This window comes from Phoxinus phoxinus (genome assembly GCF_949152265.1).
Source record: "Phoxinus phoxinus genome assembly, chromosome: 9".
Lineage (NCBI taxonomy): Eukaryota > Metazoa > Chordata > Actinopteri > Cypriniformes > Leuciscidae > Phoxinus > Phoxinus phoxinus.
In genome coordinates, this window is record NC_136884.1 from 1,947,814 (window position 1) to 1,973,627 (window position 25,814).

Below are 25,814 nucleotides of genomic sequence, written 5' to 3' on the forward strand. Positions count from 1 at the left end.
CCCATTGATTTCCGTTGGAGGACTCATTGCTCGTTGATATTACTGCGCTACGGGAAACGGAAAGGCGGCTGTTTACATTTGGTTGTAGTCTTTTATGGTCTTTCCGCTCGGTTCTCCGTCTCTCAGAAGGCTAGCGTGAGCAGAGCAACTGTGTTCCCGGAGTAAGTTAGCGAAATAAACAAACAAAAAAATCATTACATCTAAAATGGATTATGAAAGGTGGATTCTGGAGTACGGCAAAGTGGTTATCGCCATCAAGTGGTCGGGAGTGTGCCAACGCTTCAGACTCAAATATCGAGCGGAAGTTTATACGCGGTTGTGAGGTATCTGTAAAAGTAGTTCCACTATAGAAAAATAAACGGATTGAAATCATACATTGCGCCGATATATTTGTTTTTAATCATCAACGAGTTGCACAGTTGAAAATGAACGTTAAGGGGTGTTTTAAGGACATGTGTGTGCATGGCCACAGACTCCCATTATAAAGCGGTCACGGGCAATTCTAAAATAGTCAAAAAGTCGAGACAGGAACCATTGTCAAAATTTCTTTGTCCATCACTCTTGTTCATCCAAACCAAAATACAAAATACACTCAAAGTGTTTAATACCAGAATTATCCTTTAAAGAGCATTTTTATTCTCGCTTGCAGAATGACATAACTATTTGATCGTCTCCCTTTTATCTGGGAAAATATTCTGCTTTTGTGCAGCAGGTTTTACACTAAGATTGTTTAATTCAATGTGCTGGAGCACTTGGCAGAAGAACAAGCATCATGGCCGTTACTACCTCTTTAATCCGCATCTCCAGAAAGGTGTTGGCTCTTCGTGGCGCTGAATTGTGCCAAAAACCATGGCTAGAGGTGAATGGCAACGGGCCATTCGAGCAATAAAAAAGCAACACTAATCAGCAAAGAATCAATGAGAGGAGAACGCCCATGAATTCATCCTCCAAGATGAGAAAGGATGAGAAAGGAGGGAGGGAATGACAAACTAAACCCGCCGTCAACCAACATCTTCATTAACCTAGATGAGCCACGGAGGAGAAAAATGTCTTGTGAAGGACGACTACTGCATTTTTCATTCCACCTCTTCCAGCGGAAACAGTGGAGGCTCTTAAACTCAGACTCGTTCAAGCATTCAGTTCCAGCGCTGACCCAGAAATGAAGAGAATCATAAAAGAAGAGTCACTCGTTCCCTCAGGATGACTTTCATATGGTCACTACAACTACAAACTGAACCAGAATGCAGCAAACCATATATCAGAGGAATCAAAGAGAGAGGAAACATGTCTTTCATAACATTTGGCATGCATGCGTATCGCTTTGAGCCACCAAGAAAGTTTCTTACAAACTATATACGGTAGCGCCAAATGTCTTTCGCACATTCACAGACATTGTGGAGGTTTCAGTTCATTGGATCGGATCCTGTTTAAGCGCTTATAAATAAACATAGAAAAACTGGCTCCCTCATCCACATGCCAGAACCCACACATCCGAGGAATCTGGGAAATATTCACTTCAACAATTATTCGTTTGTGCTGTTGAATTATGCATTTTCTCAATGGACACTGGAGTTTCTGTTCTTTAAAACTAGCTTTGAATATGTCTATAAAAATGTATGAATGATTCCTGATCAGTGGTGGAGAGCTTCATGTCCAATGAAATGTGGGCTATTAAACAACCTGATGTCCACAATTAAAGCAATATTTAAGGTACGTTAAGTTCTGTTTATACAAACAAATGTTTACAATACAGGTCCATTGAGATGGTTTAAAAGCAGACATTTTAAATTGAAAGCACTTATTAACTCTTCCATACAAAAATATGTTATTTAATCATGTTGACTGGCACAGCGTTGTTATTTTTAACAAAAACTATAAAAAAATAGTTTTTTTTATTAAAAAATAATTTAAAATATAAATATTACATGGAAAAACAAACAAAAATTAGGTACATTACAAAAATGACTCAAATTAAAATAAAACGTATTAAAAATAAAAGTAAGGCATGACAATATTGTGTTACTTCCCAAAATTGTGTTACTAATTTACTTTTTGTGTGTTACGTTCCTTTTGCATTACTATTCTCACATGGACTGGGCTTGCATGTTTGTTTGTTTTTAATAAAAAAAGTTATATTTTGGTAACTGTAAGGGTCCTTTCACACTAAAAGTGAGATGAATAAGCCTCAGGCTGAAGCAAACGCTACTCAAACAAAGCTTTCAGCTGTTCTGCAGAGGAATAGGACAGGAGAAGAAAGATCAACACTGTTACTTCAGCAAAATACAAATGCGATGTTTATCTGAAGTCATTTTTGTCTTATTAGTATTATTAAAGTGGATCATCGAAGGTCAGCAGCAAAGACACCGGTTAATAAAGTGAGATTAAATGCATAAAGTATACTTGTGTAATTTAATATTTATTATTGCAGGTTTGCATTATTCTTAGGTTGTTTCATGGGTTTTCTTTATTTTGAGGAATAATTAATCTGTTTTTGTGCAAGTGCATGTTCACATTTAGTCTAGATCCACAATAACCATCATGTTCACACAGCGCACTTTACTAGTTACTTGAAAAAAGTAATCTGATTACATAACTCTCGTTGCTTATAAAGCGTTACCCCCAATACCGAAAATAACATTGTCTAGGCAGCATAACTCTATTTGGGTGAATATTTCTCCATGTAAACAATATATTTATGGTGCTTTTACTCTTATCGTTTACTGTCTTTCCCGGCTACTCATGACTAGAGTTGAAATCAGGGTTCCCACACCTCGGTTAACTTCAAATTCAAGGACTTTGAGGACTTTCCAGGTCCAATACCCTCAAATTCAAGGATTTATTGTGGAGACACATTTCAAGTGAGAGCAAGGTTACATCGTGTTACCTTGTAAGATACATTGTTACAGTTTTCATGTGTCAGCTTTTTTCCCCTGTTCGTCATGACAACGTACAACACAAGGTACATCACGCGGGAAACACTTAACGTAACGTATAAATGCGCGTAACTAGCGTATATCAAGCAAGCTAGTGGGCATTGGCCCCGAAGTGTTGGCAAAATAAAATAACACATTAGTGGACTCAAGGAAATAATAATATATTTTTTCCAGAAAACTTCTTGCACAAAATAAATTCAAGCACTTTCAAGGACCTGTATCTGTGTGTTTATTTTCAAAAACTTTCCAGAGCCTTGAATTTATTTTTTCAGATTCACAAACTTTCAAGGATTTCAAGGACCCGTGGGAAATATTGTATATAACTTTGCACAAACAAGGTTATAAGTAACTATCTCACACTATAGTCTTGTTACACAAAGTGTTTGAATATAATATTGTGGCTATATTTAGCCTTTTCCCTCCTCGTTTATTTTATGCATGTTTGTTCCATTGCATTTAAAGTGCATAACTGTAAAATCCCTTTTTGTTAATTGTTACAGATCAAGTACAGTAGTCAACATTTGAAGTGGATCAAAACCTTTCATCCATGAATTTTTGTTCTTAGGACAACTTTGAGGAACTTTTTTTGATCCACTTCGAATGATGACTTCTGTATATTGTTTTCAGAAGCTTATTTTCTGTAGCTCAACTGGTAAAGTACAAGCGCTAGCAACATCAAGGCCATCCGTCTGGAGAATGCATCAGTAAATGAAAACATTCATTTAAATAACTTATTGACAATAGCCAGGTGCAAACAGAATACAAAAGAGAATATAGTAGGAGCGATGGTTCAGTTTGAGACACAGCAATGTCTTGACAGTGATGGGAAGAGAAGAGTTTCCGCCTGAGTAAGTGTGCTTTGCTCTCAGCCCCGGCCGAACACATTACCATGAACACGGAGAAGACTGCAGACATCCACTGCAACCTAACAAGGTCTGAGGGGGGGGGGGGGGGGGGGGGAATTATTCCTGGCAGTTTCTCAAAAACTAACCTCATTAAAATAGACAAAACACACCTGTTCCTCTCAGACAGCGCTGGATAAAAGCCATAAGGAGCCCTGGAAGAAAACGACATCACATCTTTCTTATAACTCGCTTTGTTATTATTGGAGCGTCTGAAGGAGGCCAGGACTCCCAGATAATGGGGTTATACAATAGCCAATGGCTTCTGCGGGGCAGGGGGGTTTGATGGAGACACTGTAATGATAGACGTTATGCTGTTCCTGGACAATTACCAGTGAAATATGGCAGATCAATCTCCACTGAGGACGAATCGTGACAAGTTCATCTGACCAGAAGACAGAAATAAGAGAACAAAGGACTTTTAGGCCCCGTTTACACCTAGATGTGTTTTGGATCACGAGTAGACGAGGAGACACATTCCCGATCCTGGTGTTTTAGGGTGCTTTCACACCTGCCTTTTTTACGCCCGTTTCACACATACTCCGTGTGCGGTGCGTGTTGCGGTGCGTGTTGCGGTGCGTGTGCGGTACTGGAGCAGCAAGCGCTATAGTGCTTTCACATATGCTGCGTTTGCAGTGCGCTACTGATACGTAGTTTCTGTGTCACAAAATAAAAAATGGGTAGGCTAAGTAATTTTGATTTTAAAACCAAACTTTAACTTTGACATTGTTACAGACATTACAACAGTATGAAATTAACTTTAATCATTGTGATTCTTTGTTTTAGTTCGAGTTGTTGACAGAAGAAAAGCTATCACGCTATACCTGTTGCTAAGATATAATACACAGATATTTTAAATTAGAATACAAATGTATAAATACTGATTATAAATGCATATTTTAAGACTGAAAAAAAAAATAAGAACCGGGAGAGAGGGCTAGCCCCCAGAAGACAAAGGACCTTTTTGGAAATTAACATTTGATATAATAATTATTGTTAGCACATGCCACTACATTAAAACGAGTATCCTCTGCTATAAATAAGGCTGGCTGTAGCACCAAAAAGTTAAACATTTTGATTTACAATTACATAGTCAAAATTAATTATAACTAGCCTACATAACTATAACAAACTTATAATTACACCCGGTTTAACTTCTTTATATTCAAAAATAAAACTATATAATATGATTTACTTATGAATTCATATAGGCTACAACTACATATTCAGATGTTCATTTACATTTAATAAATTCGCATGACATGAAGGTTGAATGTGACGATAAACAAAATAAATAAAAAAGGGCAACACAGTAGGCTACATATTCATGTTTAAATAGAACAACATGCAGCAATAATATATATTTATATTCTCGTTTAAAACGTTTTTAATTTATTGATCCTGTAATTTAGTAAATGTAGAACACATTAACTGTAATTATGAGTAGCTATGATCAAATTATTACAGTTTCTTGTCAATCTATATTTATTTCAATGTCAACAATACGCTCCGGTGCGGTGCAGCACAGCAGAAAATAGACTCTGTGCGTAAACGATCGCTGCACTGCTGTATACGCACCGCAACTGGAACGGATTGCCGGACCGCATCCGTGTGCAGTGTGAAAGCTCTAACCCGTTAACATGGGTACGGAAAAAAATACGCACCGCAAACGCACTGCATACGGAGTATGTGTGAAACGGGGTTGGGTTGAATCGCACTAGAGTCCGTTGTCCCCGTGGTGCGGTTGGTTTGGGCCGGTGTGAATGCAGCAGTCGCACTCGGTGCGCACTAAAAGCGGACCAAACAAGCGTACGATACGCTTTCAAATTAACTCTAAGGGGGGCGTTTGTGGTGAGAACGTGATCCGACCTCGAACAGACCCGACTGCCAAAGAACTGCGCATGTTTGGGCCAAACCAGCGGCGCTGTGCATTATGGGATGAGGACTAATGTTTGTTGACAGTTTACACTTTTAGCGTGGCAGCTTGCGGACAAACTTGGAGTTGTGAGGAGGGGCGGAGCCTCATAGAAATTTGGTCTGATGACCACATTAGATCCCAACTTTCAAAAACTCAAAATCTTGGCTTTGTTTAGCAAACAGCTCAAGGAAAGCGGGTTTCATAGATTCTGTGTGAATTTTCCCGCACGTTAATTATGACCAATCGAAGTGCAGTTATGGAAATGCGTTCAAGACACATCTGGCCAACGAGTGATGTGGATGTTGTCACGTGACTGCATTTTGGTTCGTTTCATCAACTGATTCGGACCAGTGCGATCAGTGTGGTCTGAAAAGGAAGCAAAACACCTGAAAAAAGTATAAAGTATAATTTTTCACCCTCCAAATGAACCGAACTACAGATGTGAAAGCACCTTAGTCTCTTTAGTCCACTTCTGTCCTGATTTCTTCAAGGAGAAGGTGGACGGGTAAATCTAAGGGCTTTTTCAGATCTTTCGATATATTGGATGAAATAAGCTCAACGCGATTTACATATGATCGTGAAAAGAAACAACGGAGGAACACGCGGAAGTTTCTGCTCTGACAGCCGCAAAACCAGCCGAACAGTGTGTGTGTGTGTGTGTTAGAAATCAGGAATGGTGAGAGAACATTGTGCTTGGTACGTTTTTCGTCTTCAAACCAAACTTGGGTCTTCAGTTGACAACGATTAAATCCTGTCGAGCTAGAGCTCTTCCCATAATGTGTACGCATGAGGTCAGTCACATTAGGTCTTTTGTGGCTGTTCGAATGCATTGACCATATGAGCGTTTACACTACAAAAGCAATGCATATTCAACAAGCTCCGGAAGTGGTCAAAAGTGGACAAGCTCAAAACGTTTTAAACCCGTTTACACCTGTATTTTAGCCTGGCTAACGCCAGACCCAATTCTCGTTGAGACTTGGGTCTGGGAACCACATGTGCATTTTCTCGTATTTGAGGCGTGGTTTACGAATGCCCGGCGCCGTTTATTGGGTGCTAAGAATGTCTATCAAATGCGCCTGTACGTAGCTCATAGCCAATCGTTTCCATTATACCAGATGACGTATGTAGAGCGACAGAAATTAGACAAGGAAGAAGACGATGGGTAAGATATTTTTGTGTAAACAATGACGTTCAGCGACTATTGCCGTTTGTGCAAGATAAACATGAGGGTCGAAGGTATATATGGATATAAACAAACTGCTTAGTTGTGTCGCATAGATGTCGTCATCGTCTTGCTGCTCCCTCCCCGTTCTGTGATTGGTTCCCTAGATGAGGCGAAAAAATGGTCCATGGTGTCCAGACTGCCTTTCAGCGTGAATAAAATCGCGCTGCGCAAAGGCAGTATGGGGAACGCCCACTTGTGATCCGACGGATGAAAACACTTCTTATAACAGGGCTGTGTGAACAAGAGTCTGTCTGGGGGAATCACATGAAACCGGTCAAGAACATGTCATGAGTCTAAAGCCTCGTTCAGACTGTCAGTCTAAATCTGATTTCTTGTGCACATTCGATTTAAATCCAATCAAATTCAGCAAGTGTGAAACACATTAAATATGATTTTTTCAAATCCATTTTGAGCTACATTCATATGTAGAATTTTTTTTAGAATCGGATCGCATTTCTGGATTTCCATTTTGTGTGGTTTATGTGACTTTCTCACGCCACGTAAAAGCTTTTAGAAAACATGCTGAACATTTGCAACAACACAATCTTGTTTCTTGCCGTATGTTTCCTATAACAACTTCTGACATTTATGTTTTGAGTGGCGTGAGAAAGTCACATATAAACCACACGAAATCCAACCAGAGAAGTCAGGCAAACAGATTTCCTGAAATGCGATTTGAATAGGATTGCAAACCACATATCAATGTAGCTTGAAACGGATTTGTAAAAATGTTTTTTTTTGCTGTTCACACATGCTAATAAATCTGATCGGATTTCAATCGGATATGCATAAAAATTGGATTTCGACGGACAGTTTGAACGAGGCTATATTTTACCACAGAAAAAAATAAGATATTTCTGCATGATTAAAATGCTTAAATCATTTGTTTGATTTCAAATCAAATTCAATAAATAAGAGGTTGTTTATTTGAGCATCTTGATCAGACTGACACTGGAACACTGGCTCAGCCAATGGCGTGAGTTTGGGGCGGGACTATCTGTTTGTTCGACCAATGATAGAAGCTGGTCCTAAATTCTCTTAATTTAAAATCCATTTGGTGATGCTGGTGGCACATAGCTTTAATTTATGCTGATTTAAATAAAAAGTTCATTTTGTACTGTAGTCCAATAATTAAAAACACTTGAGAATGAGAATAAAAAAAACAAAAAGACAGAAAAGTAAGACAATACACACATTGCATTAATGCATTAATGAGAATTTGAAGGGAAATGTTCTTAATGTCACGATGCAAAACTAAAATAGGCTTCACTTTTTATGCAAATCATTTGTTTTTGGGGGCCAACTGTGACCCATGCATCATTTTTGTGAGATGTATCCCTTTTAGCAAGACGTGCAAATGTTCAAAGCTTCCCAGAAACAGGCACGATTGAGATATAACATGAGGAGGTGAACATTTTCACACACAAAAAATCAAAGCTTGGCATTTCTAGAGAGATATTTTCATATGTAAATCGTTCCTGTCTGTCACTATCTGTATCTACCCACAAAACGTCCCAAAAATAGCAGTATCTGACACCTCAAATGCTTTTGAAATACAAAAGACCAGCTCCGAGTAAGATCTCATCTGGGCCTGTTCAATGTGCAGCCTGACAGCTAATGCTTTTATGTGGATAAACAATTCCTCAGACACACGAGGGGACGGATGTGTGCGGCTGGCCTTGAATAATGCACGGGGAAAACGAGTGTGACTGCTTAGAGAAACATGTTGGAGACTTTAGTCAAGCAAAACACGGTTTGTATTCAGAGTTATCTTCCTGGAAACACAAAAGCCAGTTCAGAGTGAGCACAGGCTATAAAGAAATGCACGCGACCACACTGGCATTTTAATTGATCGGTTTGCCATTCTTCAAGCAAACGTTTCCCGTTTATTAAAGAGACATTTTGTTTTGGTTATATAAAAACGTTTAGAAACCGTTAACTAGAACGAGCATGGTGTGGGTGTTCACAGGTGTAAGACACATACAGATCGTTACACACACATCTGCTCTATACAGACTTCAAGAACGATTCACAAGAATCACCTTTATCAAGAGAAAGGTCACGGCACGCAACACACAGCCATTTACAAACATTAGAGAAATGTTACTTTCAATAAATGCAGAAACTCACCGTGCGACAGGAACACCGTGAGGACACCGGACGCGCTCGACACGCCAGATCAGCGAACTATCTGAACTTTAGCCGAGCGGTTCGTTATTTTCATGGAAAAATCTATAAAGATCTGAGATTTTTCAGGCCAAATCTTAAAAAGTCATGGCAAATCCAACAGTGAATCTAATTATTTGTAGTGATGCACAACTCTAAATTGTTTAAAAAAAATTACTGTAAAATAATTGCGTTTGTCAAAACTCTGAAAATGTTTTGTTTTTTGCTATGAATTTCATTATTTCATCACATATTTAAATAACTTTTGGCAGTTATGTGAAATACAAATAACCTATTTGTTTTTACTAATGGATTTTTTATGAAAATATATAAAAAAAGTAATTAAAACTAAAAATAATAAAAGTTGGCAAAAATAAAAGTAGCATTTTTGTTCAAATTGATACAATTATAAATTAGTGTAAAATAATTGTAATTCACTTGTCGAAAGTTGTGGAAACCATGTATTTTCCACTTATAAATATCTTATTAACAATATCAAATGTGTCCTTTTTTTTTGCTATAAGTTTTCTTAATTCGTTACAAATTTAAATAACATTTGGAAGTAACATGAAAACCTAGGTAAAGTCAATAAAAATGATTTTTTAAATAAAAAAAAAACTAATAAAAAAACAAAAAAAACTAATTGAAATTAATTTTTATGTTTTAAAAATTAAATAATACATATTAAAATGATAAAAAGATGGATTTTTGTTAAAAATAACGTCACTTTGCGTCTAGCCTCAAGCGTGCATGTGATTGGTCGGTCTAGTTAGTGGTTAGAGATGGACGCTTTTAGTGCAACTCAATGTCGACGGCTTCCAGTGTAGACACGGTGTACGTGTGGAAAACAGAGCAGAGAGAGAAAGCTAAAGTGGTTGGCAGTGCAAACAAACTGCAAAATTAAAGCAGTCACTAGTTCAGTGTATATATATTTATATATATATATATATTAAGGACAATAATATAAAAAAAAGAAAAAAAAAGAAGAAGTAATTACATAACTTTCAGTCTACATGACTTTCTTTAAAAGAGCAACGTGGTCGTGGTCACAGTATTTACACGGGTGAGACAAAAGCATGTGCTTGTGGTCAGGGGCGCCGCTAAGGGGGGGAAGTTAGGATGATTATAAGGGCTTACACACTTTTCGAGCCCCAAAGAGATCGATGTTATTAATGGAATGGGTGCGGTAACCTCATCTTGTCCAGAAGCCATATCACCCAGTAGCCCAAAACTGGTTGCCCACTGAAGCTAAGCAGCGTTGCTGGAAGAGGTGTTAGTGAGGCCAGCAGGGGGCGCTCATTATAACACCCCTGTATAGTGATGGGGTCACTGTACTGTCAAAGAGGAACGGCCTTCAGATGAGACGTTAAACCGAGGTCCTGACCATCTGTGGTCATTAAAAATCCCATGATGTTCTTCGGAAAAAATAGCAGGGTGTAACCCGACATCCTTGCCAAATTTGGCCATTGGCCCCCATCCATCATGGCCTCCTAATCATCCCCATATATACACTCTCTAAAAAAATGCAGGGTTGTTTTAACCCAAATTTGGGTCAAATATGGACAAACCCAGTCGTTGGGTTAAATTTTTAAATTTCATTTTTAACCCAACTGTTGGGTTTGTTCATATTTGACCCAAATTTGGGTTAAAACAACCCAGGATTTTTAAGAGTGTGATTGGCTTCATCACTCTGTCAGTAAGCTGGTGTGTGGTGGACGTTCAAAATGGCCGCCGTTGCATCATCCAGGTGGTGCGTCACATTGGTGGTGTTTGAGGAGTAAAGCGATTTGAGTCCCAGAAAAAGTGCTATACAAATGTTAACAAATTATTATTATTAGGGCTGCACGATTAATCGAAATTAAACCGCACGCGATTTGGCAAAGGCTGCGATTATTTTATGCGCAGCTTGTCAGTGCAACGCGACTGTTATCGGTAGTAAATGCTCAGTAGTAAAAGCCAGAGGGTGACATACACACACACACACACACACACACACACACACACACACACACACACACACACATCATTCCAGGAAATCCCTATCGCTGTATCTGAATAATCAGAAGATTGAAACGCTCTGATTGATTAAACTAATAAACACACGACTGCCTTATTCTGTGTAAGAAGCACATCATCTCACAGAAGGAGGAGCTCAACTGTCGTTATGAAGTGAGTTAGCATGTTATTAAATGTTGTCTATTGTTGGACAAGAGGTTCATAAATGCTTCTCATGTTTGTAAAGATGTGTGTTGCTTTTTCAAATGCACGTAATAAGCGACTCAAACTCAGAGCTTTCAGAGTGAGCAGTGTTTACAGAGCCGTGCGTCTCTGACAAGCTGCACATTACAAATAATCACAGCCTTCTGATTTCAAAATCACGATAAGCCAAATCGGTTTAGCGCGATTTAATTATAATTGCGATTAATCGGGCAGCCCTAATTTTTATTATTATTATATTCTTTCATAGGGGCTAAAAGGGCTAGCGGCGCCCCTGCTTGTGTTGACCAGGGTGTTGGACTCAACAGTGGGATCCAGTCGCGGTGTAGTTGGACATCTCTCGGCGGATCGTGCTGAACGGCGACAGCTCCAGTTCAGTCGTGCACTCGTGCTCGTTGTCGTCGCTCGCGGTGGCCGAGGAGTGTGTCGAGATCCCACAGCAGAAGCAGCAACACTCGAGGAAAGCCCGTCCGAAGGGTCGGCACAAGCAGAGCAACAGAACCGGCGTCACCGCGGCCCGTAAGAACAGCAACAACTGACTGAGCAAGTGCAACAGAGCCATGGTGCTCTGCGGGACGCCGGCCGCCATGTACGCCGAAACCATGTTGCACACGTTCTCCGGCACCACACACGCCCCGTACACGATGGCTAGCGCCACGACGGTGCAGTTCATTTGGCTTTCCAATCGGATTTGCTTCTTGTTGCCTCTTGCGCAGCCGCGCTCGGCGCGTCGGATCCGTCGGGCCGTCGCAACCGAACTCCCGATGGTGAAGAGCGTCGGCAGGCAGAAGTAGCAGCCGAAACACCACCACAAACGCGCGCCTTCGTACGTCAAGCCGAGCACGTATAGCGTATCAGGGAGGGAAGTCGAGATACGGATCAGGCAACGCTGTGATGCTAACGTGCCGTCGCCGTTTTCCGACACTAGCTGGCGGATCAGGAGCTCGGGGAGGGCGAGGAGTAACGCGCCGATCCAGATGACGGCTAGTTTGGCGGCGGTGGAGGTGCAGTTCTCGATCATCTCGTAGTACATCTGGACGTTGGTTGCGGCGCGGAAGCGGTCGATGCAGAGAGCGCAGAGCGTGAAGGTGGTCACGCCGAGAGACGCCACCTGGGAATACAAGAACACAAACACAGTTTGCTCATTAAATGGGCGGGTTGATAATATATCAATTAATTCATTAAAAAGTAAGAGTTGGATTAATAAATCAAACAGTTGTGGGGCACCATTGATACATGATTACGTAACACCATCATTCTTCGAAATATCTTCTTTTGTGAAGATATGTGTTCAACTGAAGAAAGAAACTCATACAGGTTTAGAACAACTTGAGGGTAAATAAATTATGACAGAATTTTCATTTTTTGGGAGAACTATCCCTTTAATATATTTAATACATTTTAATGAATTAAAAAGTTTTTTATTTTTTATTTAATTTAACTCGTTTATATATACACAGTTTCTTTAACAATTTATTTAAGTTACGTTTGTTTATTTAAACTTTACATAAATGGAAAACATTTGTTTATGTTTTTCTATATATGCACATAATTAAATATTACTAGGCCTAATACTTAATTTTAAAAAATATATGTATTTAAACAAACAATTAAATAAAAATTCAGAAAAATTAAGTTTTTTAAATTAAATACATTTTAATTAAATTTAATTGTTTATTGTTGCATTTAAGTTAAATGGATTTATTATTACTATTAACATTGTTTAAATTGAATTAATATGCGATAAAATGGGATTAATTGATCTTTTTTTTTAAAGGAATGTGTGAATTTGTTTTTGCTTTTCTGCAAAGCCATCGACAACCATGAAATTTCACAGGTGTATCGACTGTTAAAATGTTGTTATCACGATTCACGACAGCGCGGTGTGTGTGATCCTACACAGGTAAGGCCAGTGGCGTAAACACGCGCTTGATGAGGAAGTCTGAATCTCGTCTGGCAACTCTCTGAACAGCTGGAAACACTCTCCGTATTAACCGTTCGGCACATAACAGCTGGATTGCAGGATGAGAAACTAACAGCTCTCACATTTCCAGACTTCATTTGCCGTGCACTCAAAAAAATGACTCTTTGGTTGAACATGATTTAATCATGGACAGTGGTTCCACGTGATTGCTTCAAGTTATTTGAACACGACTGAATCAGGTTTTTTTGGACAAGACTGAATCAAGTTATTTGAACATGATTAAATCAAGTTATTTGAGCACGACTGAATCAGGTTATTTGGACATGATTAAATCAAATTATTTGGACGAGTCTAATTTTAATTGAGTTTACTCACTTCGCTTAAGTTCATCCAACATGAAGTATTTGGGTTGAGATAACATGGTTCCATCATGTGGAACCACTGTCCATGCTTGAATCATGTTCAGCCAAAGTTATTTATTTGTGTCTATTTAATAGACAGTGTTAAAATAACATACCATCAACCTAAATATAGCTTTTCTTTTAATACAATGGTGGCAGTCTAAAGATGGTACTGATTGCATCACTAGCAAACCCATTGGAGTTGCTTTTAAAGTGCTTTTAAATTCTTAGGTCCTCCACCGAAGCACATGCTGGACACTTTACCACAATGGTAACTCACCCATAAACACCTACATATAAGAAAGTCATTTAAAATACCAACATAATAGAATTATTTTATTTTTTTATCAAAGAACACTGCACAAAGCAATTACGACAGACCAGGAGGATATTCTTAAGTATTTATTGAAATACAACATTTACTTTACAAAACATTCTCAGGCATAAAACAAAATCAGCGGGCTTTATAGTAAAAATAATTAAAATAACATTAAAACAATCTTATCAGACTTTTTCACCAAATAAGTGAAAACTGCACAAACAAGAAAATATGCTTGTTTAAAATTTCCATTTTAAAATGGTCAAAATGTGTAAATATAAAATAATATTATAATAATAAAATAACTGAAACAGAAGTTTTTAAAAAATTTAAAGGGATAGTTCACTTTGAAATTAAATGTTGGTATGTTTTATCTTACCTGAAGTGCATCCAAGATGTAGGTGTCTGTCTCTGCAGTAGTTTCAATTTTGATATTTTTAGGTCAAACTGTTCTTGTCTGTCAGTCATATGATGCAGGTATATAGGCACTGTCTCCAAAAGCATGCAGAGAAAAGTCCCACTTAAATTCCCCATCGTAAGTGCACATTGATGGCCTAAGACACTAAACAAGCGGTTTGTGTGATAAAACGAACAGTATTTAAATAGTTTTTATCTCTTTTACACAACGACGTCCAAGTGATCTGTTTACACCGGATTTCTTCCCCAGAAACTAATCTAACCGCCTTCGATTGGACGTTGCATTTTTAAACTCAGCAGAAACGCGTGTGATTGGCTGTACGGCTCAACGCATGCCTTTGATTGACCTGAACAATGAAGCGAGTAGTGTGTCAAGATAGAAGGCTTACAAATTGGGAATAAGTGAAAACTCAACACTCCCGGATAAGTTCGCGCGAGCTTAGGCCATCAATGTGCAATTACGATGGGGAATTTTTTATTTTGGACTTTTCTCTGCATGCTTTTGGATACAGTACATATATACCTGCATTATATGACTGACAGACAAGAACGGTTTGACCTAAAAATATCAAAATTGAAACTACTGCAGAGACAGACACCTACATCTTGGATGCACTTCAGGTAAGATAAAACATACCAACATTTAATTTCAAAGTGAACTATCCCTTTAAGTAAAATGTTTCCTATAGATTCAACAGCACTTTATGAATAAACTGAGAAGTTAGTGTACTCTAAATATGGGCATAAATAAGTGCAAAAAACAGCAGCAGTGCACTGACCAAGACTTGGTAGACATCACCACCTCATCTTCAATCAAAACATCCAGTGAGTTTAAAGACAACGTTCCTCCTCACCGATGGCGACACTGCTGCACCTGGTCAAACTCCTTTTTCTAAATGCATAAAAAAAAAAAAAAAGTAAAGTGTTAGTGTATGTCACCACATATCATAAAAACAACCCTTTTGAGGGCAGACATTTAAATTTTCATAAATTAAAATAAAGGCGTGAAGGATCAGAGTAGTGTTTATTCAGTAGGGTTTGTGCCCATTTAAAACCCTGTAGTAGTTTTCACAACACGTCTTCCAGAGATGTTTGTCAGAAGGATTTTATTGGGAAAAAATGTCAGGGGTTTATCGGTTGTATGTTCTAGAGCTTAAAAAATAAAAAATAAAATGTAATTTGGCATCAGTCGTTTCTTTATTACAAAGTAGAAAGTAAAGTGGTACTTAAAAAGGATAGTTCACCCCAAAATGAAAATTCTGTCATCATTTACTCACTATCACATCATACCAAACACAAGAATCTTGTTTTATATATATATATATATATATATATATATATATATATATATATATATATATATATCCATGGGACCATCCATCAAAAGTCTAGACAATCAGTTTAGCTTCAAGTACATAAAGACATAGCTAATCCATACGAATAAAGCAGTTTTATACAAGCCTTCCAACAAGACACAGGCTTGATTAATACATTTAATTGAGAAGCTTGAGATAGCACAAACTGAGGTTTGTGTCAAGCAAGCACGATTGAGCTTCCCTTTAAAATATTTGCATTACATGTGTGTATTGTTGAATGTATATTATGTGAATAAAAGACTAAATTAACTTACTTTCTGAAGCTTAAAAATAAAGATTTCCTAGACTTTCAATGGATAAAATATGACAAAAATGATGAAATATATTATTTATTTATTTTTCTTAAGATTAACAAAATTATGGTTTTGGAACATGAGGGTGAGTAAATCATGACCATTTTCATTTTATTTTTAGGTGCACTATCCAAGTCATGCATGTATGCTAATGTCAGCTAAAAGGATAAAGTATTCCTAAGTAAATAATGTAGTCCTGACATGTTTCCTACCTTGTGTGTCTTGAAATCATCAGCTGACTCTTCCTTTGAGATAGTAGACATGTCAGGATCGTAGTTCTAATGACATCAATGCCATTTTTGCACTTGAAGGCAAAACACAAAACAATGATAATGTAACACAATTAAGCAACATTTATTGAGTTTATTTTTATGATTCATAAGACAACTTTCAACGACTGCAAACCTAGTATTAGCAATTACCTGACACCTTTATACAAAATCCAAGGCAAACTTCAGGATAAGTGGAAATATAACACAAATTATATATTTTTATCCATTTTAAGAAAGTATACTATAGCTAGAATATTCAAGACTTCACTGGTATTCTTCTGAAGTAATACAAAGTTACTCTGAATCATAGACAGACTGAAATTTAAGTTGAAATTGAACTTAGCCAATAGGTTCTAAATAAAAAATGGTGGCACACTTCATTACATAAAACATCATTAGTCCTTGGATGTCATGATGTTATTCATGTGGTGCAAGAAACAAAATGGTTTGATGTTAGTTGAGGTTTGCGTAATTTTTCGTTTGGCCTGTGTATGAGTTGATCAAAGATTTAAATTTAATTCTAAAAATATTGCATTTCTTCAGAAGGTTTTTTTTTGCCACTTGTGCTGCAAGACATCTCTGAAACTGAACAATGTAACGTAACAAACAATGTATTTAAATAACTGGTCATAATATGTGACCATTTACATCTCATACAACACTAAAAACAATCAGTTTTTTTTTATTATTATGTGAATTCTAACTTTACTTACTTCGTTTTAGGCTCATAGTATTGCATCATCTTGTTGACATTGATATCACACCATCCCTCACTGCCTTTACTCTGAAAATATTTATTTACAAAGCATGAAAACAACATTGTTAGTGTGGGTTTGGGTTTCAAATTAGAAAACGTGAGAAGCAAATAACAGTCTAAAATGTTAACTAATGTTAGCAAAACAGCCATCATAATCGGTCCTCGAGCCACTTGTTCACCGAGACTTCGGCTGCTTTAGTAATAAGCATTACATGGATATGCTAGATAAAATTGACGAAACAGATCATAAAACGATTAACAAAAAGTTTTAACATTGTAATGTATGAATGGATGGGTTTGCGTTAACGTTACCTGTTGTTTATGTGGTGTGAATGACGGTTAGAGATGTAACGTTAACGTTAACGTTAGAAGATGGTCCGTCCGTCAGCCGTCTCCGTTTTAAAATAAAATAAAAAATGTTTGTCCAACTGTGAGAAATCAAACACAATATTTATTAATTTCCCACTGACAAACTGTGGTGGTGTAAAACACTGCATATTTAACGTAACACATGCCGCTAATAACTGTCTTTGATGTAACGTTAACGTAAGTTAACTTAATGGCGCGCGCGCGTTGGTTCCGTTTCTTTGCTAGCTAACATTAGCTGCTACGTACATTAGCTACTGGGATGGTTAACCTTCAGATAAAGAAGTACGACAATAAGACACAAAACGTTCAAATGTGCTTTAAATGGGGATAAAGAAGTTCGAAATGCTCACCTGTTATTTTTCTTGACCGTTAGCAGTCCTGCTGTGACCCGTGAGTGATGTGAGCGCGCAGCCAGTGTGGGGGATGGGCGCCTGGGGCCCTGGGCAAACAAACGACTGCCTGAGAGAAAATGCGCGCGTTTTTTTTTTGCTTCTTGTGAAACACTCCTGGATAATATTTTGCCATGAGTAAAAGTAGTTAAGTCTTAATGATTTATGTGGCTTTATGATTTAAATTAGATTTATGTATTTACTATTGTTTATGTTTTTATTTGATTAGCTTTTAGTTTAGTTATAAAAGAAAACGGCATAATAAAATGAGCCCTTATGCTATACAAACGTAATTTCTCAGAGACAATTATTTAAAAGAAATTAGAAATCATGGAGTAAGTAAAAAAAAATATATATATAGGCTATATATATATATTGTGGTCAGGCATAGACGTAAACTATCAGATTAAATTAATTTCTGAGTTACTTGATTGGAACTTGTTCTATTAAAATGAAAACATCAAGTTAAGCCAAAGAGTAACCGTTACAAGTCAGTTTAACATGATGCAATAGTGTTTGAACATTAAACCTGATACAATGGTGTTAAATCGAAATGAATGGTTTAAACAAAGTGAACAACATCAAAGAATCATTTTTTTGAGTGTGTTATCGTGACAGACAAGCCAACCTCCCGTGGCCCGGCAATTCATTCACACGGCACAGAGAACGGCCCTAAAACCCTCTGAACGCGCACTTCCCACTGTCAACCGGGACATTCGCCCTGAATATTGCCACAATAAATTGGGTGATTTGAACGAGTATTTACAGAGACGACACAAAAGAAACAACAGCAATGAATAGGCGACGCCTGGAGAGATTCTTGGCCACGTTCTCGCAGCTGCCTCCCAGCGGATCATACAAACCCAAATGAAAGAGGCAACTAAGTGTTTGTCTTCATTATCATAATTACAGAGCAATCAGGCACATCAGCATCAAGGAGGAGACAATTAGCGGAACGCGCTCGCGATGAAAACCAGCCCGCCTTATTCATCTCCAAAAGCACATTGGTTAGACGCGTCATCATTTTGACAAAAAGCACAGTGTTCAGAATCCATTATGCACTATTGTGTCCATTAAGATGCTGTAATGGTGCTGCATTACTTCCATAGGTGTGAAACACATCCATCCTGCAACACTAGATGCTCAGCTCAAGAGAAGGCCAGAAAGTGCTGCTTCCCGGATGAAAGAAACAAAAAACTCAATTTCCTTTGGAGGGTTGCAGATTTTTTTATTTATTGCATTTTTTTTTTCATTTTTTTTTTCTCCAAATCACTTTTCCTATGAGGGGTTGTACATATTTTGATTTTATCATTTTTTATGAATTAATTTCTAAAAAATGCTGGGTTGTTTCAACCCAATTTTGGGTCAAATATGGACAAACCCAAAAGTTGGGTTAAAAATGTAATTTAAAAATGCAACCCAATGGCTGGGTTTGTCCATATTTGACCCAAAATTGGGTTGAAACAACCCAGCATTTTTTAGACTGAAATCACTTTTCCTATGAAGGGTTGTAGATATTTTATTTAGTTCAATTCATGAATTTTTGTATGCATTTAATTTTCTCCAAACCGCTTTTCCTTCGAAGGGTTGCAGATATTCTATTTTATTATTTAATTCTATTTCTCCAAATCACTTTTCCTATGAAGATTTGATGATATTTTATTATATGCCTATTTAATTTATTATTTTATTTTATACTTCTGTTTATTCTCCAAACCGCTTGTCCTATGTAGGGTTGTAGCTAATTTTATTTTATTGTTCAAACTGCATGTTTCATCTGCCCATAAAGCTTCCTATGGATCAAACTCTTCTTATGTCGCACAACATGCAAGGGAATTAAAAAGTGCAATGCAATGGCTCTGATTCATACGTTTGATTCATTTCATCATGATTTTTTTCACACATGTGACTTGAACTGAAGTAAATCACACACACACACACACACACACACCACAGTCCAGATCTCGACCCTGACATTCGCAGGCATCTTCTAGCAGCAGGAGATGATGGTGTTGCTGAGATGGGCTTTACTAACGCATCATTAATTCTCTGATTAAGAGGCTTTCTAGAAGGATGGAGGTGCTGGTTATTAATCTGGTTTAACGGCTACTTTCAGACTGGAGGCCATTTCTGGGCCACTGCCAGCAGCGAGGGCAATAATTCCTACATATTGACAAATGAGACGGCATTGAAGCATGAGCGAGCTAGAAACAAAAGCTATTACAGTAATAGTGTTATATATGATATATTCAGCTACATATATTCAGGCCATTAGAATGGGAGTCAACAGCCTGGATCAAAAACACAAACACATGGTGGGTTACTAATAAAATTGAAAGCCAACAAAAACCAGTAAACAAGCCAAACAATAAAATAAACTGAAATTAAATAAAATTACCTACAACCTTATATTGGACAAGAGGTTTGGAGAATAAACAGATGGATACAAAAATTAAATAAAATATCCGTAAGTAACCCTTCAAAGGAAAAGTGATTTGGATAAAAAATTAAAAATAAAATAAATAATAACATGACATAAAAATAAATAAAAAGAATCTGCAAGCCTTCAAAGGAAAAGCGATTTGGAGAGAAATGTTTTTAAATTAATAAATAAATAAATATATGAATAAAATAAAATACCTGAAACACTTCATAAGAAAAGCGGTTTTGAGAAATAGAATAATATAAAATAATAAAACAATAAAATATCTCCAAAATGAAACCTGGAGAAAATGTAAGTGGTGTTTGCTTGTCTAAAACTCTTCATCATCATCATCTTCATCATCATGCAAGGCTTATGCAGTTGCTAGAGTGTTTGCTGGAGAGATGCGTCTCGACAGCGTGTTTGCTCAAATGAGACGAGGCCTTCCTGCAGATGTTGTGACTGATGCGATCTCCAAAAAGCTAAAGGCCAGTCAAAACACAAGTCAAGTTAAAACACTGCACGACACGCTTTCCCTCGACCTTTCTTAGGAAGAAATGTCAGACCTCTGATAAAACAAGCCCAGTGATCAGACAAGCTCCACTGAACGCACTGACCTCCGCGAAACACTCCGGAGACAACAGCCATGTTGTATCACACACCATGTTGGTTTCCCCTTATCAAGCGCCCCCTTTTTTTTAATAGACATGAAAATGCACATTTCAAACTTAAATGGTTGTAATTCAAGAATGCTTTGGAATATAAATGTAAGATTGGTCCTGTTTTTAAGAAGACACTTGGCAGATTTTTGTAAAAGTGAAATAAATTAAGACAGTTAAACAGAAAAGGTTTTTCAAAACCTGGTGGACTCTAAAAAGGCAAAAAATCTGAACAAGTTGTGTTTCAAATGATAGGTGCAATGCAAAGTCAATGGAGACGGTTGGATTGTTCCCCCCCGGTGTGGACGTGGCCTAAATATGCCTCTATAGTAGTATATAATATTATCTTATTATCTTGGATATTATATATATCCAGCATTCAGCCAGCAAACAAACTGGGTCAGAGATTGCAGATTCTACCCAACCTAAAAAGTCTCGGTATCCATCTAAAAATACGAAAGAATAATAAAACGCGTATGAATCAACTCTTCAACTTACAAGTGTGTAAGACACCTCGGTATTTATTGACAACTGCGCTCGTTCCCGTTGTGTTTCTCAATCTGGCAACCCGTGTGAGCGTCGAGTCTGAGGAGGCGGGGAAACAATGATCTCCCAGATTTTTGAATTTGAACTGCAGTACCTATTTCGACCACTAGTTTTTATTCTTACAGACTGCACCTTTAAGCTTGCATGCATGCGTGTGTGTGTGTGTGTGTGTGATACATTGGTCTGAGTGATGTAGCCGGAGGCGTTTTCTCCCAGAGGAGCACTCGCTCACAATCTGCCCTTAAGACTGACTTTACTCACCACTTAGCCTGAACTCATTCATACAGTAGCTGCGCTGCACACACACACACACACACACACACGCACATGCACGCACACGCGCTTGTTTTCATTCATCTTCACCATTGTCAGGCCGAGCCTACAGGCCCTCGCTGCCTGTCCCTAATCACAGCAGGAACGCAGTGTGTGTGCCACCAGGACACCGCATTCGCACCGCTCTCTCTCCAAAACACACACGAACGTCTCAACATCCCCCTCACCGCCTTCACGTTCACAATAGCAACTCACACAGTCTCACTCTCTAAAGCAAACGGATGAGTGAATCTCAAGTGTCTTCAAGGCAAGTCGGTGGCCATCTTGGATCGCCCCTCAGCAGAGATTATCTGTGTATACAAGCACAGCTCCAATCTGCTTGAATGAAGCACGTCCGGCCAGCAAAATATTCATGTTGAAAAACCCAAACAGTTTTTACGTGCAAGTTTTTGTATACAATACTGTTATCGTCTCTGTGTAAACTACAAGAACAGTGACGTCATGCGCATGTTTCTTTCCAGAGTGGCACTGCTGACCGCCATCAACATTTTTTGTCTTTTTTGCGACGCGTAAAATGCAACTGAAAAACGTTTAAATTTTTAGCACATCGTTGTCATGTAAACTGATGCCTCCAATGATGCAATATTGAGCATTACGATTTTGTTTGTTTCGTTCACGAGTCGTCCGATCACAAGAAAGCATCAAAAACATTCATATTTCACACCTAAATTCTAAATAAATAAGTTATATATTGGTTAAAGAAAATCAGGCCTGTTTTGAGGAACATTAATGTTTTGGGGTTGCATTTAACTGCATTGTTTTTTACTTCTTAAATCTGATGATCATAAAGTAAAAAAAAACAAAACAACAACAACAACAACAACAACATAAAATTAATGCTAATTTTAATGTAAAATAATTGTATTTGTGTGTAAATTACTGTGTGTGTGTGTATATATATATATATATAAAATGAAAACCAATTAACAATGGGAATAAAAAATACCTTGACACATAAATTCAGATTTGAATAAAATAAAATAAAAAAATACCTGGAACCTTTCATAGGAAAAGTTATTTAGATGAAAAAATATACTGTATATCTGCAACCCCGATTTGGAGAAATTAAATATTTTATAATATTCAGGAAAATAATGTTGCAATGATATAGGCTTCATTCATTTTACACTGTGTATGCAATTTCTATTTTGATTTTGGTGTGAAATATGATCTGGATATTTTTTGAGAGGCTGTGACTTTTGGCTCCACAATGATTTGACAGTAAAGAAGCGTGAGGTTTGTCTGTGGATCAGCGAGCTGTGCAGAAACTGGGTGTGGTGAGCAGATGAGCGCCTGCAGATTTCAGGTTCTGTACAGTGTGTGTGTGTGTGTGTGTGTGACAGGTCAGTGCAGGTGTCCCGAGGCCAGGGTGGATGCTCCTTTACATGACGTCTCTCCACACGAGACAGGATTACCCACAGTGCCACAATTTCAATACCTCACCCTTCTGTGCAAAACAAAAAGAGCAAACCTAACACACTCGTGTGCATGACCGACAACTGAGTAAATGTGAACAGATGTATGCTGATCAAGTCATTTGAATGAGTGCATCTTGAAAATACGATTCAAATCAAATCAAATCGATGCAAATATGTGCTGATAAATTACAGCATGGTTTTTCGAGGGCAGACCGGTTTCATTTGTGCATGCCTGAGAAATATGCATCACATTAAGTTTGTTTATCATCCAAACGGATGGAAATTTTATATGCAATTCAAACTGTCTATTTTTGTATATCTCCTCCTGTGTCCCACAAGAGTTTGGAACAACATGACAGCAAATGAAATGACAAAGTTTGTGTGGAAAGTGTGAAAATGTAAATGTTTACTCTATGTATGTGCAATGCCTTTGCAACATTATGCACACAAAATATGAATGAACACAATGCATTACCTCAATATATGGTATGACTTTACAGGTGAACTGGCCCAACAGCCAGGTCTTGGTGAGCTGGTGAAACACCACGAGAGGCAGGCAAGACAAGAGCAGTGCGAAGTCCCAGATGGCCAGGTTCGCCAGAAGAGCGTTGGAGATGCTCCTCATGTAGTAGTTATGGCACACGACACACATTATTGCTACATTCCCCGTTACTCCCACCGCAAAAATAAGCAGCGAAACGATAGTGATGGCGTACGCCCCATACGTCTCGCTGGTGACGGGGTAGAACGGATTGGGGAAGAACTCGCTCTCCTCGTCCTCGGCGTACGGAGGGGTCATCGGCGTGGCGTCCCATGGGTCGTCGATCTGTTTGGTGTGGGATTCGGTGTATCTGGTGAGATCTAATGGGAAATCTGTGGAGGTGAGGGCTTGAGGCTTGGGCATCGGTTCCCACAGGGTTAAAGAGGACGTCAGGGCGCTATAATAACTTTCCACGGGTGTCAGTGAGGCAGTGCTTTTATTCGGGCCCCTTTTAAACGTTTTCTTGTGGTGTTCCTTTGTGCCTCGCTTCCGTCTGTGGTTTCTCTCGCGGTCCCCTCTCTTGCTCATTGAATATGGCTTAGAGTTATTGTGTCCATCTGCTGTTCCCATGGTAGCAGGCATCTCACCATTCAACTTTTTCCTTTTATGTCGCCGCAAGCGCTTGTGTCGGGTTGTGCCACTGTCTGTGGCCGACATGAGATCTTTTAGGTTTTTTAGGTAAACGGGGTTACCTGCACTCCAGAGATGCGAGGACAGGTTCATGTTGTCTCCTGAAGTGTGTTTGATGTCAAAGGCAGGTGTACCTGCGGCTCGATGCCTCGCAGGGTGTGTGCCGCTGGCTTTCGGATCATGCAGGCTCCTAAGAGTAACACTGCCTGCTTCTTTGGTGTGTGCATTACGGGTTTCTCCATGCAACAAAACATGTGGACATCCTGCAATGACAAAGATCGTTCTCAAAAGCAGCATCTGCATCTTCAACGAGTCAGTGTGCTGAAGATGTTAGAAAAACACACTAATGTGATGCATTGCATATAAAAGACAATATTTGTTTCTTCCCAGATTCACATGGTCAGAGGAAAAAGTTCACACGTGAATGATCGGGAAACGCTAATTAGATCCATGCAAATGACTTTTCCGGTTATGTGCGGCAAATAAAAAACCTGCTCCTCGAGACTCTCCCGTCGCGTTCCTCGTCTTAGCGAAGTGACAGCGAGGCGTTATTCCCTTCAAATGACATTATTTCAGCTTCTGAGGCGCATTGCATCCCAGCCAGCTGCAGGAATCGGTCGCATCCCGGGATCTGTTGGGCGCGGCAACCTGGAGTCTGCCGTGCGCGGAGAAGCGGAGTCCCAGGGACGCGCTCCGTGGCGCGAGCGTGCGGGGAGTTGCTTTGCTGCGAGTGAGACGCTGATGAAGAAAATGGACGGGCTCTCTCTCTCTCCTGGTGGATAACCTTGTTCTGTCAAGCCGGATCCATCAGCATCAGCCCCGTGGACCACCGCAGCTGGAGCGACCCCGCCCCGCCCGTGCGCACTACACTCATTACCATGCGTAATTACGCATGTCAACAGAATCATAATCCGATCAGTCTAGAGTGCAACACGGGCTTATACGAGTTAAATTACAACCTTGTGCCACAGTAACATAGTGAAAGTGAAACGTCAATTTTTTTTTTTCATATTTCATAAAATAAATAATCGTTATATAGTGTAGGCTTAAGATTCAACACGTGCATAGTTCATGCAAAATACTTGAACATAAATATCAATATATATAATATGTTGTTGGTATATAAGCGAAACTAGAATTTTTTTGTCTACATGTGCACTGAACATGCATATACACAAAAGGTAAAGATTATAGCCAACATTAAACCGAACAAAAGTTTTACACTGTCTTTTTACAGGTTAGGTTACATTGATTGATTGATTATTCTTTATTTGATAGGGACAAAGCATGTTGATGTACATTTGTACAAAATACAAAATGTAAACAAGCCGGATTATAGCAGTATTGCTAATTTACGTCCGTAGTCCCTAGGCAGGTATACACAATA

The 25,814-nt window shown here is 38.5% G+C and overlaps 1 protein-coding gene and 1 long non-coding RNA gene across 2 annotated transcripts; both read right to left on the bottom strand.

The window, feature by feature from the left end:
- Positions 1-8,823: 8,823 nt before the first annotated feature.
- gpr37b (G protein-coupled receptor 37b) lies at positions 8,824-25,286 on the bottom strand. The gene is made up of 2 exons (XM_079623972.1): positions 23,732-25,286; positions 8,824-12,472 (listed from the first exon to the last, which is right to left on the bottom strand). The coding sequence occupies exons 1-2, from the start codon at positions 24,728-24,730 to the stop codon at positions 11,663-11,665; spliced, it is 1,809 nt and encodes a 602-aa protein (XP_079480098.1). The 5' UTR covers positions 24,731-25,286; the 3' UTR covers positions 8,824-11,662.
- LOC307004626 lies at positions 14,464-17,948 on the bottom strand. Its single transcript, XR_013799084.1, has 5 exons — positions 17,840-17,948; positions 17,433-17,548; positions 17,077-17,147; positions 16,304-16,395; positions 14,464-15,314 (listed from the first exon to the last, which is right to left on the bottom strand). It is a non-coding gene; the product is annotated as an uncharacterized lncRNA (long non-coding RNA).
- Positions 25,287-25,814: the final 528 nt, after the last annotated feature.

Bases quoted from the DNA above. Each gene is read 5' to 3' on its own strand.
- gpr37b (XM_079623972.1), bottom strand. From the start codon at position 24,730: ATGCAGATGCTGCTTTTGAGAACGATCTTTGTCATTGCAGGATGTCCA. The intron at 12,473-23,731 runs GTAATGCATTGT...TTGTATTCCCAG, and splicing joins AAGTCATACCATATATTGAG to GTGGCGTCTCTCGGCGTGAC.